We start from the raw sequence: 17,960 nt of genomic DNA on the forward strand, positions 1-17,960 counted from the left end.
GAGTTCCCCTACTCTATATGGTCCAGCCCTATGCCAAACCCTGAGCTAATTCTGCCCCAAATCCCTCACTGGGCACAACTTCTCATAGGACTAGCCCTTGCACTGTCCTTCAAACTTATTTCTACTCAGCCCCACTCAGCCCATCCCTTGGGCTGTCCTTCAGGCCTACTCCAACTTCAGCCCTACTCTGGTGTGGGGCCTCCCAGTGCTCTCCACACTACCCGCTTTGGGGTCTCTGGGACCTCATATCCCTGCTAGGCTCAGGCACCTACACATGAGCATACCTGGCTCCACTACTCCCCCAGCTGTCTCCAAAACCCACCCAAAGATGGAGGCTGGGGTTAAGGTGCCCCTCCTTGCCATTCACCAGAGAGGTAACTGGCCTGGCAGTTTCTGTGGACTCCCAAACCACCAGGAGCCCCCACCAGGCCACCCTTCCCCAGCAGGGTGCAGTTTTAAGTCATGCCCAGGACCAGGAGCCTCCAAACCATCCCCACAAGTTCCTTCCCTTACCTCCAAAGTTGTTCCTGCTGCAACTCAGCTAGGCGATGTTTCTGCCTCCCCTGGCAGGAGAAGACTGCAACATTTATATGCCTCTGCCCTTAAAGTGGCGGGTACCTAAAGGTGCCCTGCCACACACTGCTAAATGTTAGGAGACCTGTATTCAAATCCATGCTCTGAATCACCTAGAGATGTGGACTTCCCAGTAACCTAGAAAGTCACCCAGAAGTGGTTTTTTGCATTGGAAGTGAGTAAAGCAATGTGGGCCAACATGCATTTTCATATAGTCATAGATTGTTAAAAGTGAGAGGGACCACTAAGAACATTTAGTCCAGCTTCAGCCAGTAATATTTTCATCAAGTTTATAATGTACGTTTGATCTAGAAAATATTTTTAGAAAGATATTAGGCCTTGATTTAAAAATTTCAAGTGATAGAAAATGCAGTTCATATACGTATGCTGTTCCAAGCATTAATGATATGTTCTATTAAAAATGTGAACCTTACTTCCTGTCTGAATTAATCTAGCTACAACCTCCAACCATAGGCTCTCAGTATGCCTTTTTCTGTTAGAGTAGTGCCATGCCCTATCAGACACTTGTCTAAGTAAGCATAATACATGATCAGGTCATATCTTAACTTGGATTAATTAAATAGATTGAGATTTTTAAGTCTCTCATTATAAGGAATATTTTCTGGCCTTAGCTCTTTTCTGAACTCTTTCCAGCTTTCCAACATCCTTTTGAAAGTGTAATCATTTAAGTATTGCATTGTTGGTTTCACTAACGCTGAGTCCAGAGGTAATACCACCTCCATACTCACAATTTAATATGCCCTTGCTTATGCTTTCAAGGATCATGTTCCTTCCTCTTCACTACATCATTGCCCTGAGAGTTCATATCCAGTTATTTGCTGTGACTTCCAGTCATTTTCAGTCCTGTTCAAGGACACTGTCTTCTCTCTCATAAGGGTGACCTATATTCTCTGTTCCTAGATGTACAACATCACATTCAGGCATATTAATATACACATTGCTCAAATGATCCTGCCTTACCCAAACAAACCAATCCAGTCTGTGTAACTGACCTGTCCCCATCATGTGCCAATTTTAACATCATTTTATTTAATTGTATTGATAAAGACTTAGAATAGCATTGGCCAAAAATATATCCATACATGACCCTAGTAAAAACCCCTAGGATGATTCCTCATGTAAAATTACTTTTTGAGATCCCTGAGTTAGCTAGCTTTGAATCCATTTAATATAAGCTACACTGATTTTGTATAGTGCTAATATTTATTAGAATGTCATGTAGAATTAAATCAGATGTCTTACAGAACTCTAAGTATATGTCAACAGTAAATTTTACTTGACCATCTTTTTAATCTCCTTAAAAAAAAGAAGAAGAAAGAATAAGACCTGTTCTTCATGCTTGTATCCCATATCAGACTTCCCATGGTTTTGCCAAGGATCAGACAGGCTAAATCAGGGATGTCAAAGTCATCTAGCCCTGCAGGCTGGATAGGTTGTGTGGGACCAGTCCACTGGTCAGATCAGGCCCATGAACCCCTGCCCCATGGGGTGGTGGAACAGGCCCCACATGCAGCGTAGGTCTTGGGCTGACTGGAGTAAGTACTGTGTGCAGCATAGGTCCTGGGCTTGCTAGACTGAGTGCCATGTGATGCATGTCCTGGTCTCTGCAGGCAGGGCCAGTCCAGCTTGTGCCATGTGCGATGTGTGGGTCAACCCTGAGACTCAAAGGCATCACTAGGAGCTGGTTGATGGGACACCATGGGCCAAATATGATGAAAGGCCCATATCTTTCACACCCCTGAGCTAAATAATCTATTACCATCTCATTTAGCCACTGAGGTGGTTGGCCATTTAAACCTGAAGTCAGATAGAAGATAGGGGACGGTGGCACCTTAGGCTGCTTATACACATGATGGAGGTTTAGTTCTCCCTAAATTGAAATGGAGGGTTTTAAACTAACACAATTAAAACCCCACCAATTAAAAACCCACTGTTTCAATTTAGGGACTTACGTCATTGTTACAGAACAGTGGTGGCCCACCGGCAGCTCAGCCCTCACCCTGGCCACGGGTGGGCTCTGCCAGAAAAAAAAAAAAAAGCAGTGAGGGGCCCAATTCTTTTGTTTTCCCCAGAGCCTGCCTGCCTCTCCCATGGACAGGGAGCAAACTGCCAGCAAGCCCTGAGCTGGGGGGGGGGGCGCGGGGGGAGCAGGGCTTCACACCAGCCTGGGATCATGATCCCAGTCTTCCTTTGCAGCAGCAAATTGGGCTGGGGCTGACAGTCAGCTGATTAGCTGCTGAGACAGCCCTTGGTAAACTGGATAATCAGCTGCTTGTCAGCTCTGGTCTCAGGACCGTGCAGGAAACTTGAACCAGCCCTTGAACCAGTGCAGTCAGCTGATTGTTGGCCTGGCAAAAGCAGTAAAAAGTTTTGTATTACATTTCAAACACTTTTATGGATTGTTACCCATTTTATTGTAAATTGGGTGCACTTGTAAGACCCTGCTCATTAATGCAATAATTAACACACTACCATATTTACTCAAATATGTGGGGGGCCCTTTTTTTTTTGGAAACTTTTTCATGTTCCAGGTTAAACTTAGCCAAATCAAATTCAAATCCTTATCAATCAGGCAGGACTCAGTCATTCAAAAACCACGTGTGGTGCTACCACCAGCAAGCACCCTCCATCCCAAACTTTTCAGCTCGGGAGTTCAGATACTCCCAAATCCATTGGCAGGCATCCTACTTGCAGGCCTAAGCCTGGAGGTCTTGAGGTTCAGACACCCCCTACACTGATCTTAGCCAAGAAGCACATGGCCCACATTAGGCAAATGTATGAATAGATAGGTTAATGCAAGCTACATGGTAGTACTTCATTGTGCTCAGTCCAACTCTTCTTCAAGTCAAAGTAAGCTACTACACTGAATACATTGCAACTTCCTCTTCATTCCCGCAGCTGAGCTGTGCCTTTCTTTCCCATTTCTGATGATTCCTGTTTCTTCACCAGCCTTAATTGCCTGGCAAACACCAGCCCCAAGCAGTTCACCCAGAATCTCTCTATCACCCCTTCTCTTAATCTGTTATATGTGATTAATGTGGCCCCACCCTCCATGAGGGAGAGCTGTGCCTCATCTGTAAATACATTTTGGAGGATCGCAGGACTCATGACAAGAACATCCATTTCCAGTCATGAATGGGGGCTAATTAGCACGTGGATACTTTGTGGGGGAGGCAGTATCTGGAGTACACACACATGCTGAGCAGTGCTAAGCTATGGGGCCACCATGGCTTGAAATGCTGTTGTTGCTGCCGGGGCCCAGCCCAGTGAACTATATGGTAAATCATAAGCCTTTGGTTTTGGACTAATATCATGCATAGTTTGTGCTCTGTATAAGTAGGTACAAAAGTGCTGTTTAAAAGTGTATCTATGGAGTGCCTGTGCTAAAATTTGAAGCCGTTTCAAAAGTAAAATGCATCAATTGTGGATGAACCAAGCCTATAGGCAAATTACTACAGGCATGGTTTATTTCAAGGTCAGTGTTTTCAGTTTTGCTTCTTATTTCCATGTGCTCAGGGAGAGCAGGGTCTAATAGTAAGGAGGCAGGAAAAGGGGCTGCCGAGGGAAGAAGTGGAGGTGGGGGGGGGCAGAGGACAAGGGAGCTACCTAAACCTCCAGATTTATTTTCCTTGCTGTAACAGTGGGAGGGGGACAAATTCAAGGCAAATCTCCAATAATTAGATCTATACCTGGAAAATTATAATATTTATAAATTTTCCCTATATAGAATCTAATTGTGGGGGGCTCATGTTATATTCAGAATCATCGTATATTTAAGTAAACACAATAATTGCACCATAAATGTAATGTGAACAGGAGTCCTTCTAGTTCTATTTTTCTATCATTCCAGGTATTCCAATATTCATTAACAATCAACATAAAAGGATGAGACAGCTCTTCTGGCAATTCCTTTAGTACTTTTGGGTGCAAATTATGTTATAGTTGTACAGTTATATATTTTAAAATCATGTCACTGTTTAGAATCCTCCCTAGTTACTGATAAAATAGAATATATTTCCTTTTTGTTATAAAATAATTACCCTGGATTTCCCTCACCCTCCCGCCCCTTTTTTTTCTCTGATACGAACTATGGTGAGCTGCTCAGCTGTTCCTCAGAAATATTCCAGTTCTAGCTATTACCTGTGATGACCAAGTGTATCCAATTGCATATCTCTAATCAAGTTCTCAGGAACGTCTTTGTGATGATGTGGTGGCACTGGCAGGGATATCAGACATAAGCCCCCCCAAAAAACAGAACAAGTGATCCTGTTTCTCAAGACAGATAATTGACCATCTTATGGATTTCTCTGTGTATTTTAGACAGGTATTGTTGACAGAATAATTGGCAGTGGCTGCCTACTAACTAGTAGACTACAGTTAGCAGAAGGAAAAAGAATGATAAAGCTGACAACTTAGTAAAAGTTACATTCCTGTAATTTATTTTTAATTCTTGAAAAAAGCAGACTCAGAGGGAGTGATGTGGAGGAGGGAGGAGTATAGAATGGTAGTCTAAGGTACCCTCTACACATTATAGGATCCTATAGACATACAGGGAACCGGCTCCATTGTACTGGAAATCCAGCACGTTGGAGCAGACTCAATCGAATCTGCTGGAGCACAGAAATTAATGCGCTCCAGCAGCCATCCACATCATGTGCATCAACCTCCCCCACACTGAAAAATGGTGGTGGGGCCCTTTGAACTAAAGCTGGTTTAATGAGCTTTAATTTAAAGCTCCCCGCTGCCATTTTTCAGCACAGTGTGGCTCACTAATTAAAGTGCCCCCTGCACCTCCTAGAGCACATGTAAAAACACCCTATATTATGCTATGATTAACGTATAGACGATTTTTGTCGCTACATAAAATGTAGGACATTGTTATGGCTAGTTTGTGTGATGTATTAATTGAACTTATAACAGGTTGGGACTGAAGCTGACAATTAACTGATTGTTGCTTCTGGCCAGGGACTGTACCAGAGTTTTGAACTGGCCCTGGGAGCTGGGGTCAAAATCAGCTGATCCCAGTCTCCCCCTGCACTAGCAAGTAGAAAAGGCATCTCCAATGCCAAAAGTGTGCATCCCACCATGCATATGAGGCATGGAAAGCGGCATGGTTGTTGAGATCACGGATCAGATCCCATTATACCTTTAAATGAACGTGTGTCAGGGATCTGTGAATCTTACTTTCCAGAGGCTCTGCTATCTTCAGTCATATCTAAAGAACAAGGAGAACACATTTCCATCAGGTTTCCTGTTGACCTTCTCTGAAGATTCATTTCTCTGAGCAGTTTCAGTGAGTTGCCAAGATACCTGTTCTTTGGTAATGTCCTGGGTTTTAAATTACAAAGACTCAGCACTAGTAGCACTAAGAATTCATTGTTGCAGCAATAGGGTGGGTAAGTGCTGAAATTACATAAAACACTGTAAATGTATACGTTTACATGAACAGTGTCAGCAGGTCTGTCAAGCACCCCCTCTGTCCTCGTAATTCCCGCCTGTCACAACTTGGATCTTAAAGAAATGAAATAGGGAGGAAGTGGTTATTATATAAGGAAGTACCCGTGGGAAGTACCATGCTGAATAAAATCTACTTTTTAGTGCTTTTATTCACTGGCTCTCGGTTGCTCACAGGAAACTCCCTTTGTGGGAGATCACAGTCCAACAGATTAATCTTGGGGTCTCCAGCCTCCTGGCCAGCCCTGTTCTAATGATACAGTAAATGGATGCCACACCACATCTCGCTACTTAACCTACTAGCAGTTTGTTACGGCCACCTTCAGTCCTGTCATTGCCAATAATTATTTAGTTAGCGGCTTGTTACAGTCGCTGCCTGTGGCTTTTCTTGGCAGAGCCAGCGTATAGACTCCGCAGCTCCTTCCAGCCCAGGCTGGCCCTCTCTGTCCTTGGTGTTTCCTCCCCTTTCCTAGGGGCAGGGCAGGAGTCATCGCTCCCACCATCCTGTCAACTTTATGTAGTCGACCCAGTTCTTCACGCTAGCTGGGGTTACAGCCCGCAGCTCGGCTCCCCTTCTTCCAGCACGTACCTCCAGGTAAGTTCAAACTGGGTCGGGTCCTGAGCTTTCCTCTCCCTGATCCTCCTTTCCAGAGCCTCACTCTCACTGCTTCGTTTCCTCTTTTCTTGTGTTGCCCAAAGGCCTCCCTCCTTCTCCTTCTCTTCTTGTTATCCCCTGAGTCTGGTCACCATTGGCTCCTTAAGGGCCGGGACCCACCCCTCCGTGGGGTAATTACTTCCAGCTGCCCCCGTTACCTTAACAACAGGGCCTCAATGGAGACCCTGTTACAAACAGCATTACTTAAATGTGAGAGACCTTAAAAATCTGTTCAAGTAGTGAGAGTAAAGCATGGTCTACAGGTTGACCTTGACAGTTAAAAATCCCCATTATCTAAAGGCTAAATATGGTCCAGGAATATTTATAAAGTTACCTTGCTGATCTTTGCCTCAAATCAGAGTCCAAGGGTAATGAAAAGAGTACTTCTAAACATGGACATAGTACTCATGAAGGATATATACTAAGAGCAATAGAGCACCGAAAATGGGCTTTAATTACTGTTCTGGGTGACGTACCTTTTGAGCTCCATAGCCTCATTAAGAAATTAAAACATTTGTGGGCTTGTCATGTAGTCCCTTTCCCTTTGGGATGTTTAAGTTATCTGAGTGGCAGCACGGCGATACAGGCCATAAAGGTTCAGAGAATTACCTTGATAATATGACGGCTTCTTTCATTTAGACAGCAACCCAGGGCTCATTTTCCCTCTGAGGCATTCATTGAAATTCTGAGCATGGTTCATTCCTCTGGTTGTTTAACAGTGTCTCTCATGTTTGCCCTGATTTTAAAAAATCCTCCTTTGTAGCAGAGATAACATGGAGCAGGATGATATAATTGCAGTAAAGAGGCCCTGGAGCTTGCAGTAATAGGATGGTTCATCTGATGTGTACTGCCATTAGAAAATAACCCACGTATGTATGTTCTCAGGGGACAGTAAAGAGGCTTTTAAAGATTACACTTTATGTAGTATGAAAGCTAATGAGCACGAATGAAGCAAGTATGAAGAAAACTATTGCTGCAGAAAGCATGGTTCTACTTCCTGTTCTTTCTTGATTTCCTGGCACCCATCCAGTTTGAATATGCTCCACCCTAACCAGAAACACAACCGTCATGTAGCACAAGCAATTTGTGACCCTGTTTCCTAATCCTGTACATTTTTCATTTTCACTTAAAACTAAAAATCTCATGCCAATAATGTGGAAAAATTGAAACTGCTGAATGTGAGCAGCATAAATAAGATAGGAGAATAGCAATTTTTGATATTTCATGCCCTCAAGAAACAGATTTACTAGAATGATGTTGTTCCATGATCTCACTGAAATAAATGAATTCTCTCAATTGAAATTCTCCACATTCTTTTCCCTTTCCTTTATACCATAGGCTACCTGGTCATTCTATAATAGGACGATGCATACAGAGCACCCTGACTGCACCCTTACCCATTTGCAGACCACTCCCTGATCTAGGACCCAGCAGTGAGAAATGCAAGCTCTGGGGCACATGGGATCAGGCCCCTGGCACCCTGGGAGTGCCTATGTAGGGCAACTAGAGAGCATGGACAGCTTCTGACTGCCCATGCTTTCCCACCATTCATGGACAGATGTCAGCTACAAAAAGGCAGCACAAACTATGAATAGAAATCATCACGCTTACCAATTTGGGCATTGTGGCACAACAAAGGGCTAAGACATCTGTTCACTCAGGTTTTGTGCTGCCATAAAATATTTTATGGTGGCACAAAGGTGACATGCATTTGCAGCCTTAGGGGGAAACTCTCAACTAGTTACTTTCTGGTGTTAACATTTTTGTACAGGAAGCTTTAGGCTGAAGCTGTATCATGTCAGTTTTGCTAAAGAACTAATTTATATGAAGATGAATATTAGCCAGATTGACAAGAGATTTATACTGAAATATACTTGTAATGAATGGACATACAGGGCTCAAGTTGAGATAACTTACATGCCATGGTGCCAAAAGAGCATGGAAGATGTACTACCGATATATGATCTCTTAGTCTCCATCACATGGAAGTTCTCAATACCATGTATATGGCAAACAGAAATTAGCTGTCTTTCACCCTATGAGTTCATGGCTTTCAATTCTACCTTGCCTTCTTGGAACAAATATATGTTTTATTGCCAATACAATGAAAGACCCCATTCTCCATTTATGATCGAGTCCTCTTCGTTTTCTATTCCATGCCTACGCTGAAGGATCATATTCTACACTTACAAAATGCAATCGTATAGCATCCTTACACCGACTCCAAGGCGCAGGGGAACAGGGGGTGCTTTGCTTAGAGCAGCTGAGAGAGCTGCTCTGATTAAAATGCCCACAGTGTCTCATGTATTCAGCACCCCATGCTTCAATGATCTTTAATTAAAGCACCCCTGTCGCCATTTTGAAGCACAGGGATGCTGAATATATGTAACATGAAGGTTGCTGAAGCATGTATAGGTACCCTTACAGTTTAATACCCTTCAAAACTACCAGGCCAAAATAGTAGTAGTAGTATTTAGTAGTTATCCACCGCAGGATTGTTGCCTTTGAGAATTCAAAGTAGATATTCAGTGTGACATGAGGCCATAACTTTTGCTCCTTGAGCTTTTGCCAAACAATGTGAAATAAATTTAAAAGAAGGGGATAAGAAACATATTCAGAATTGGTGACACCAGATATTTACATGAATGGCATTATTGGTTTCCATATCACCTTGTCTCTCTATGGCATTTTAGGGTGTTCATAACCACAGCTAAGTATCTGTTCACCTGAAAAATACTAATATTAATTCCCCCTGGGAATGGTGGGAAAAAATTACTCCCATTTTACTGGTGGAGGACTAAGACACAGAAAAATGAAATGACTTCTTCAGGGTTGGAGAAGATGTCCTTTGCTGGGCTGAGAAAAGAACCTAGGTCTCCTGAGTCCACTGGCTTAAGCCAGGGGCAGTGGTTCTCCATAACTTTTCTGAATGTGGTGGCATCCCCCAGTTAAGAACCACTGTGCCAAATTTACCTCAGAGCTTTTCAACACATCCTCCTACCTCCAGATAAAACTGCCCCATGTGCCTGCCGCACATCCAGACTGATAGGGAAGGGCTATGGAATATGCATGCATTCCTTTTGCATTAGGGCTCTGATGAACCTAAAGCAAGCAGGAGAGTGAGCTCATGCTCCATCTTTTCCCAGTTTGGCCCTGGCCACAAAAATGTGTGTGTGTTGGGGGGAGGAGGGGAGGGGATGGGGACAGGGAGGGCAAGTAGAACTGTCCTGCATGCCTCTGTTTCTTACAGGAGCATGGAGGGGCTGGACCAGAAAAAGCTGTAGCCCAAGCTAGCCCTCCATAATGCAGAGAGAGTACACATGTACTACAGCTTTGCATATGGGGCAGTTTTACCTGGCTGCCACTACATGGCACCTTGTGTTGCAAAACCCCTAAGACACCTCAGTTGAGGCACCCTGGTTAAGAATCACTGTTATATGGTATAAAACTTATTGCATTTACCCAAATCCAAGATGACTTTGAACTTAAGATGTCCTCCCAATAATTAGATTCAATACAAGGAAAATTTATAAATGTGTTATAACTTATAATATAGAATCTAATTACTGGAGGTTCATCTTAAATTTGCCCCCCACCTCCCCACCACAGCTGCAACGGGGAAAGTGATGGCAGGGAAGCAAGCAGTGGCAGGGGGCAGGTGGGGGTGCAAGTGGCAGACTGACTTCTGCCCCTTGTCCCCCTGCTTCTTGCCCCCACCTATAAATTCCCCCTCCCACAGTACTAGTCTCTCCTGGTGCCTGTGCCTCTGGCACCTGCCTCCCCTGTTACTTCCCCCTGGCCTTCTGCCCCGCTACCTCCTGACCCCTATGATTCATGCCCAGTACCTGCCCTCCCACCACTATCCCCTAGTATGTGAGCCTCCCTGCCACATCTTCCTCTCTGCTTCCACCCCTTCCCCTCCAGCTACTGGCTTCCCTCTCTGGTGCCACTTACACCTAGTCACAGTTCTGGCTCCAACTCTGGCTCTGCTCTGGCCTGAGGTATGAAGCATGATTGCTCTGGTCCCTGCCTGGCCCAGCAGGAGCAACTGCAGCAGCCTCAGGTCTGACTTGAGCCCCAGGACCAGGACCACCTCTGGCGCTGCTGCTGCCAACCCAGGCAGGAGCAAGAGCTCCAGGTGGAGTGGGAAATATGGGGGGAGGGGAGATGGGGCAGAGGCAGCACAGAGCAGAGGCAGGGGGAAGCAGGCAGCAAGGAGGTAGAGATGGCCAGGGGGAGGCAGCTAAGGGGCAGGGTCATGGCCACGGCTGTAACTCCAAGCCCAGGGTGGGACTGGCATCATCCCACCTCTGGACTTGGACACAAAACGAGGGGCTCTCCCTGCATGTTGAATGGGGGAAAAAAACTCATCTTGGATTTGAGTAAATATGGTAATATTTCTGAAAGACAAGCCTGCATGAACATAGAGGTAGCATCTCTCTTGCTGAACTGTTGAGTCGCAGTAAAAAAATTATGCAATATCCTTTTTGTGGTGATAATTAGCAGAAACTTTCTAGCCAAATTTGAAATTAGTGATTGGTTCCAAAGCCAAATTTTGTTAATATGTTACTCCTTATGCCCTGACAAACTAAAGGCTTTCCAAGAGGTAGTGGAGAAGAGATTACTTGTTTAAATGAAACAAACGTAAGCATAACATTTTCCCCTTAGTTCATACAAATAACTCCCACTAGCATCAACAGAAGTTGTGTATGAATATCAGGGGCACAATTTAGCCCTTCCAAATACATTTTGGAATAGGATAGGCCCCAATCATCTACACTTATCCTACAAGTAGAATGTAGGAGCCAGTGCAATTCCTGATGGCTAGAAAATGATATTTAGAGATTTGCTGTTAGGAATTGGCTTGCAGGCAGAGTAGATATGCATTTGGTCCAAGGGAATGGCAAGAATTAATTGGTCTCTAAAAACCTGTTTGTGACAAAGTTTCATGATGTCAGCCTTCAAGGCCCATTGTGTCTGAAGCCAGCAGATAGACTAAGGAAATTAATAACATGCAAAACACTGTTCCCTGAAAACTCATAACAAATACAAGTTTGCATCAGGTCACAGTGACCAGCTGTAAAGCCCTTGGGATTTCTAGTTTTGATGAAATGACCAAATTCAGAGGCTGGAAATGCCCAAATTAAGGTGCCAGTAAATGACTGATTAAGATGAAAGCATGTGATGGGTTTGTGGAAACAAAGGAATATGCTGACAGGACAGAACATGGACAATATGATGACCATACAGAAACCAATCAATGGTACCCAGGAATGAAGAGTACTCAGAGGAGAAAAGGAGGGATTTCAGAGCAGCAGGGTGGTGCCCCAGGGATAGAACCCAAGGCCACCATGAATAGAGGGTACACCACCAACCTCTCTCACCCAGGGTGGGGGGAGGTGGGCCTTGACTCTCTACCTCTAAGGCTGCTGACAGGGAGGATTTGGTTTAAATCAAATTGATTTAAATCACTATTTAAATCACTGGTCAGGAAGCCTCAATTTAATTGTTGTTTTCTACAAGATGTGCATTCTTGTTGTCCGATGGTCTTTATTCATTTAACTTCTTGAAACTTTGCACTTTTACAGAGATGAGGGCTTGACTCTATGTACACAAACTTGCAGAGAGACAAGAGGGCTAGGTAATCAGGTCTGTTATCTCTCATCTCCATATACTGCTGTTAACAAGGATGTCTCTGGAGATACAAATCCACAGTTTCAAAACTCAAACTAAGCGTCACAGAGATGCTTAAAGGGAACTTGTAGACTGAGCACTGAGTCCCATAGGATAGAGTGGTTTTCTTTAATCTTTACTAATATATAGAGGAGCCTCTGGGAACCCCAGAAGATCGGGCCCCTAATATAGTCCATGGCCTGTTGTGACCTATTTAGAAAACTTTTCTAAAAAGGTTACATGAATATATTCATCTCAAATAGTTTACAATTAGTAGTTATAATCCCTATTCCATGATATCTTTGTGTGAACATATCTAAAATTAAACTATATATAAGTTATTTGGGTTTTTTTAAAGCGTCTTAACCAAAAAAATTTAAAACTCTGATTTTTTTGATTTTTTTAAATTGATTTTTCCCCTAACTACCGACATCTGACATTCAAGCAAAAACCATGGGGTAGCATTTGCATACTGGCCAGGCATACCATTTTCCTTGTGAAGCTTTAGGAACTTGTAGATAATTAGAATTGGGAGGGAGGGGGACAGTTGTTTGCATTATTCTTATCTCCTATCACTGTGTATCAGTAAAGTTTGCCTACTATCGAATAGATGAAGTCATCAGTCTGAGGGTTTGGGTCCTCCCGGAACAAGGTATCTGGGTCATAAATCCAGTGCTTCCTAGAGAATAATAATCATGACGGGAACAATGAGTTCACTGTTAATCTAGGGCTGGACTGTGCCAACTTTGCCTGAATTTAAGGATTAGTAATGACTAAACTAAGACTCTTAAGGCATTTATACACGTGTTCTGGGAGTGTGTGTGAGGGGGGCGGGAAGGTGCTTTAATTAGAGAAGTTCCAAGAGATGCTGTAATTAAAGCACCTAGAATGTCACGTGTATCATCTTCCCCACTCTGAAAAATTGTGGCGGGGTCACTTTAACTAAAGCTGATTTAACATGCTTTAGTTTCCTTGCAGGCTAAGATGCTCCAATAGACATTGGGCCAGAATGTCATTTACGTTAAGATCCCTCTTCTATCTTCCATTAATATAACAGGGCCTCAAAAATTAGTATATACTGTAGTCCTGTTCACATTGAAACCATTTTGCATTGTCAGAAGTGTCTGAAGAGAGCTTAGTTCAAAATGAGAGTTTGACCCATTGTGCCAGAGCCATAGTGGCACAACAGTAAGAAAATAGTATGACCCTCCACCACACCTCGCTGTAAAGCAGGGCTGGAAGAAACAAAAGTACCCTTAGTCAGCAGAGTTCCTACCTAAATCAATTACCATAAATAGATGCATCACATGCCTCCCTGATCTCCAACTTCTGCATTCCCTTTCCCATTCCTACTGTAGACTATCACTGTAAACTCAGTTTGAAGGTTTTATGTTTCTGATGCAGTAATTTACAGGACTGGACAATATGCTGACACCAGGTTTCTGTATAAACAATCAGCACATTTGAATGTGTAATAATCCAGTGCTTTTTAGAGAGACAGGATGTTCCAGCCAAGTTAACTTGTCACTCAGTGAATTAATTCTTTTTATCAGGTTAAGTGGGGATACTAATCTCATGTATATTAAAAAGACATCTTTAATGTGAAATATGCCAAAAATACTAGTCAGAGGTACCATACATTTCTGCTGTATAATATTTGAGATGGGAGCTATCATTTCACAATGGTTTGGTATAAACAAACAGTGACATTAATAATTTGATAGTTCTTTACGTAATCAAGAAATGTCCAGGTGATGATTTCCCATTCAAGGAGTATATTGAACCATACATTGTATTCATAAATATAAATTGATCAGATGTGACACTCACTTTCACATGGGAAATAACAGAATAGATGCTAGTTGTAATAACTTTTCTGGCCTGAAATATGCTTGTTCTGAGAACATCACTACAAACTTGATAGTGCAATGTTAAAAAGCAGAGGGACTAGGGGACAAAAAGTATCTTTAGGAAAAAAATATGCTCAGACCAAAACCTTGGCAAGTTGTATTTCCTATCACTGCCATTAATCACACTTTCTTCTCCTTTCCATGCCACCTTGGACCACTGGCTGCTCATTTCAAATCCCTTGGCCTTTAGCTCATGCCTCTTAAGAAAAAAAATGGCTCCTTCTTCCCCACTAGTGAGAATAAACTCTGATTTATTCACGCATTTCAAAAGGAGCACATCAATTAAAAACATCCAAACCTATAATGTTGTGATAGCTGATAGTAATTCAAAGCAAGCCATTACTTTTCATCTGTCTGTGCTGTTATCTTAATCAGTTGTGCACTGGAGTGAAGTGAAGAGCTGGATAATGGCTGGCTTTAAATTCTCCTCTTGAGGCACTGCAGAAGCTCCCTGGACAAATGCAAACATTAGTGTGCACTAGCCATAAATTAAAGGCAACCTTATAATGAAGAACCCCAAGAGGAGGCATGTGTGGGTTTAGCATGTGCTTTTTTTTCCCCATTTGCACTTCTGCTGGTATCTTCACACTTTGTCTGAGATTTGGTGAGTTAGGGGCAAATAAGAAAAAAGAACAATGAAACTTCACCTTCTCAAGCCAGGCAAATTACCTGAGAGAAACATTCATGGCAAACTCCTGGCGCCCTTGGAGTACGTGGGAATGTTGCTATTGACTTCACTAGACCAGGAGTTTTATTCTAAGCTGGTAATGGTGAGCGGCCAAAAGTAATTACCATTGGGTATCCATGCAGGATCCTACATTGAATGTCATGGTGTTAATTAAGTGTCCTTTGAGGTTGGCTCTTGCTTAGGATCGAAGACATAAGGAAGTTTGCACATTGCCAACAATGCCTCTGTGTTATGACTAAATACAGATTTTTACTTTCCAGGGCTGCCTACTCACCCACTTGACTGAGTATTAAATCCAGTTAGATTTTTATTTTTGGTAGCAGTCCTCTGGAAACAGAACAGCTGTTTGATTAGCATAGCAGCATGGGGGTGCAGGTCTGACTTTTCTTCTATAAACTACAGTTCTCATTGAAAATGACTGTGTCTTCCAGGTTATCAGCCTGTCTTGCCTAATCAGCAACAAGGGTTCCAAGGACTCATGGGAATGCAGCAACCTCCCCAAAGTCAGAACCTGATGAATAATCAACAGGGAAATCAGGTGCAAGGCATGATGGTTCAGTATCCAGCCATGTCTTCTTATCAGGTACATACCAGAGCTGTAAGGAATTCCTTTCTCTGAAAAGGCATACTTTGCGTACATGGTGCTGTGAGTAGTGGGCAGTGGCAGCCGGGTGGGAGCCTGGAGACTCCTAGGGGCCCACGTGACCAGATAGACAGTCCTGTTCTAGAGTATAGAGCATATGTGGATCATTTGCATGTGTCAAAGCAATTCATATACACTGTTGTCCAACTTGGACATGCCAAGACCACATAAGTAACACCTCAGTGTTACAGCCCATGTCATAAGGCAGCTTTGAAAAATTTAGCCAGTAGCTTTAAGCTAATGAAATGACAGGGAGGCTACATAATGGTAGGGGAAATGGGACAATCTACAAAACTTCTTTGAACACCTCTCTCCTTTACTTGACCTACCTGAGCTTTGATGGCTTATATGAAATAGGAACAGGATTCAGAACACTCTTGTTTTGCTCAGCATTTGGATATGACATCCTCAAAAACTCATTTTTCATAGTTAGTTAGAAGTCAGATTTGAATTATATCTGGTTTCATCAGTATAAAACCCAACAGATTTGATTTTGCACAGGTGCGACAAAATGCCTTACAGCTTGATTCTCCATTTCCTTTAGTCTTTCTTCAAAGATTGTGGGGAAGAAGGGCTGTTTGGGAATTGTTTACATTTCTTACCTGGCCAGACCAAGTGAAATACCCCTTTCAAGGCCAGGAAGGTGCATCCGGTCATTTTAAGCTCAGTTTATACTACATAAGCAGTCTAACATACACTTTGCAGCTCAGGGAATACACTGATATGTCCTCAACTCATCTCTAAGCCACAGTAGAGTCCAGAAAACAGGAGTAGTTCTGAACAGAATAAAATGATATGCTCTGGTTAAACACACTGGTTATACCAGTCATTCTCAGCCAGGGTGTTGTGACATCCTTTTGAGGGTGCCACACAATATTAGTATTGCTAAGGGCACATGATTTGTAAGATAAATTCTGAGATTTCAAATAGGAATTTAGAGTATCAAAAACATTCTAACCTGTTGCAGTCTTTCTAAGTTCTTTGTAACTGAAGAATTGCTCTATTTTTCCATAATCAAAAAATGAGTGAAAAACAAAGAGCTGGGTTTTTCAGGGGGTGCCTCACGTCTAATGAGTGGTCCCTTGAGTCTGAAAAGGTTGAGGACCACTGATTTACACAAATTTAAAATAAAGGGAATAGAAAATTAGAAGTACACAGGGGCTACTTTAAGTCACTTGGATCTAACTTAACCAATCTGTTTTTTATATATCATTGTTTAGGTGCCAATGACCCAGGGTTCTCAAGGACTGCCACAACAATCATATCAACAACCAATCATGCTACCTAATCAATCAGGTCAAGGAACACTTACAGCCACTGGAATGCCTGTTTACTGTAATGTCATACCTCCTACCCCACAGAACAACCTAAGGTTGATTGCCCCACACTGCCCGTCCAATAACGTTCCAGTTATCTCTGCCAACTGCAGGACAAACTGTACAAGTATTAACAGTACAGGGTGGCAGGTCAAGTACTGACACTGTGGCTTAGTGTGATATACAAGGATAGCGGTGCATTATTTGACAAATAACTCATGGCCTTCAAATGAAGAGGAACACAACAGGATAATCAGTTGAGGACATACATATTGACAGTGCTCAAGTGATTGCTGCTGGAATTCTGTAAAAAAACTAAAATAAATTTTAAGAAATGTTTGCTGGTTAATGGTGCATATTTTTGTCATGTCTGCTAGGTATGCCTTTATAGCTTAGCTAGTGACATGAATTCATTGAGGTAAGATTTTTTCCTACCACTGAACACCACTGTGTAGATTGTAATATCCCTGATTCGGATTAGTTTTGTACTTTGTGTTGAGTTTGTGAAGCTAAAAGTATTTAAAAATATAACAAAATCACATTGTACCAAAGCTGTAATGGAAATTAAGAAAAAACAAAAACAAAAAAGAATTACTGAATGGAAGGAATAATTTATATACACTATAGAGTTTTTTTTATGGATATATACTGTATTGTAGTGTTTAATCACAATAAAGCTATTTGACCTCATGGAGAAAGGTCATGTTTCTACCACCTGTTTGGTCTCCTCTCTCTTCTTGGATGCCATTTTCTTCATTTTCTGTGCCACCTGATTTCAGGTCCAGTTGAGGGAAAAGCTGCTTAATGAAGGGTTTGGAACTATTTGCTGCAAAAGAAGCATTGTTGTTTGTCTTCATATGCACACTCAGAGTCACCCAGGAGCCCCTAAACATACTGGGACAGGAAGTGACCTCACAAAGTCCTCAGGGAACTGGGAAAAAGGTTCCTAAAATGATTGCAAGCAAACGTATTCTCCCAATTTGTGAACCATTTTTTCACTTATCTAGTTGCCGTAGCAAGAAGTTAG

General features: G+C 42.6%; 1 protein-coding gene across 17 annotated transcripts in view; it reads left to right on the forward strand.

Annotated features, from left to right (window-relative positions):
• Window positions 1–17,644, forward strand: part of ARPP21 (cAMP regulated phosphoprotein 21) — a 188,458-nt gene extending 170,814 nt beyond the window's left edge. For all 17 annotated transcript variants that reach the window (XM_019508962.1, XM_019508970.1, XM_019508974.1 and 14 more), the window contains 2 exons: window positions 15,406–15,557; window positions 16,838–17,644. In XM_019508962.1, the coding sequence (XP_019364507.1) occupies window positions 15,406–15,557; window positions 16,838–17,095 (410 nt within the window). In that variant the 3' untranslated portion in view covers window positions 17,096–17,644. The remainder of the gene's footprint in view (window positions 1–15,405; window positions 15,558–16,837) is intronic.
• The last annotated feature ends 316 nt before the right edge of the window (window positions 17,645–17,960 follow it).

The sequence above is a fragment of the Gavialis gangeticus genome, unplaced genomic scaffold, assembly GCF_001723915.1.
Source record: "Gavialis gangeticus isolate Ggan-Ray unplaced genomic scaffold, GavGan_comp1, whole genome shotgun sequence".
NCBI lineage: Eukaryota > Metazoa > Chordata > Crocodylia > Gavialidae > Gavialis > Gavialis gangeticus.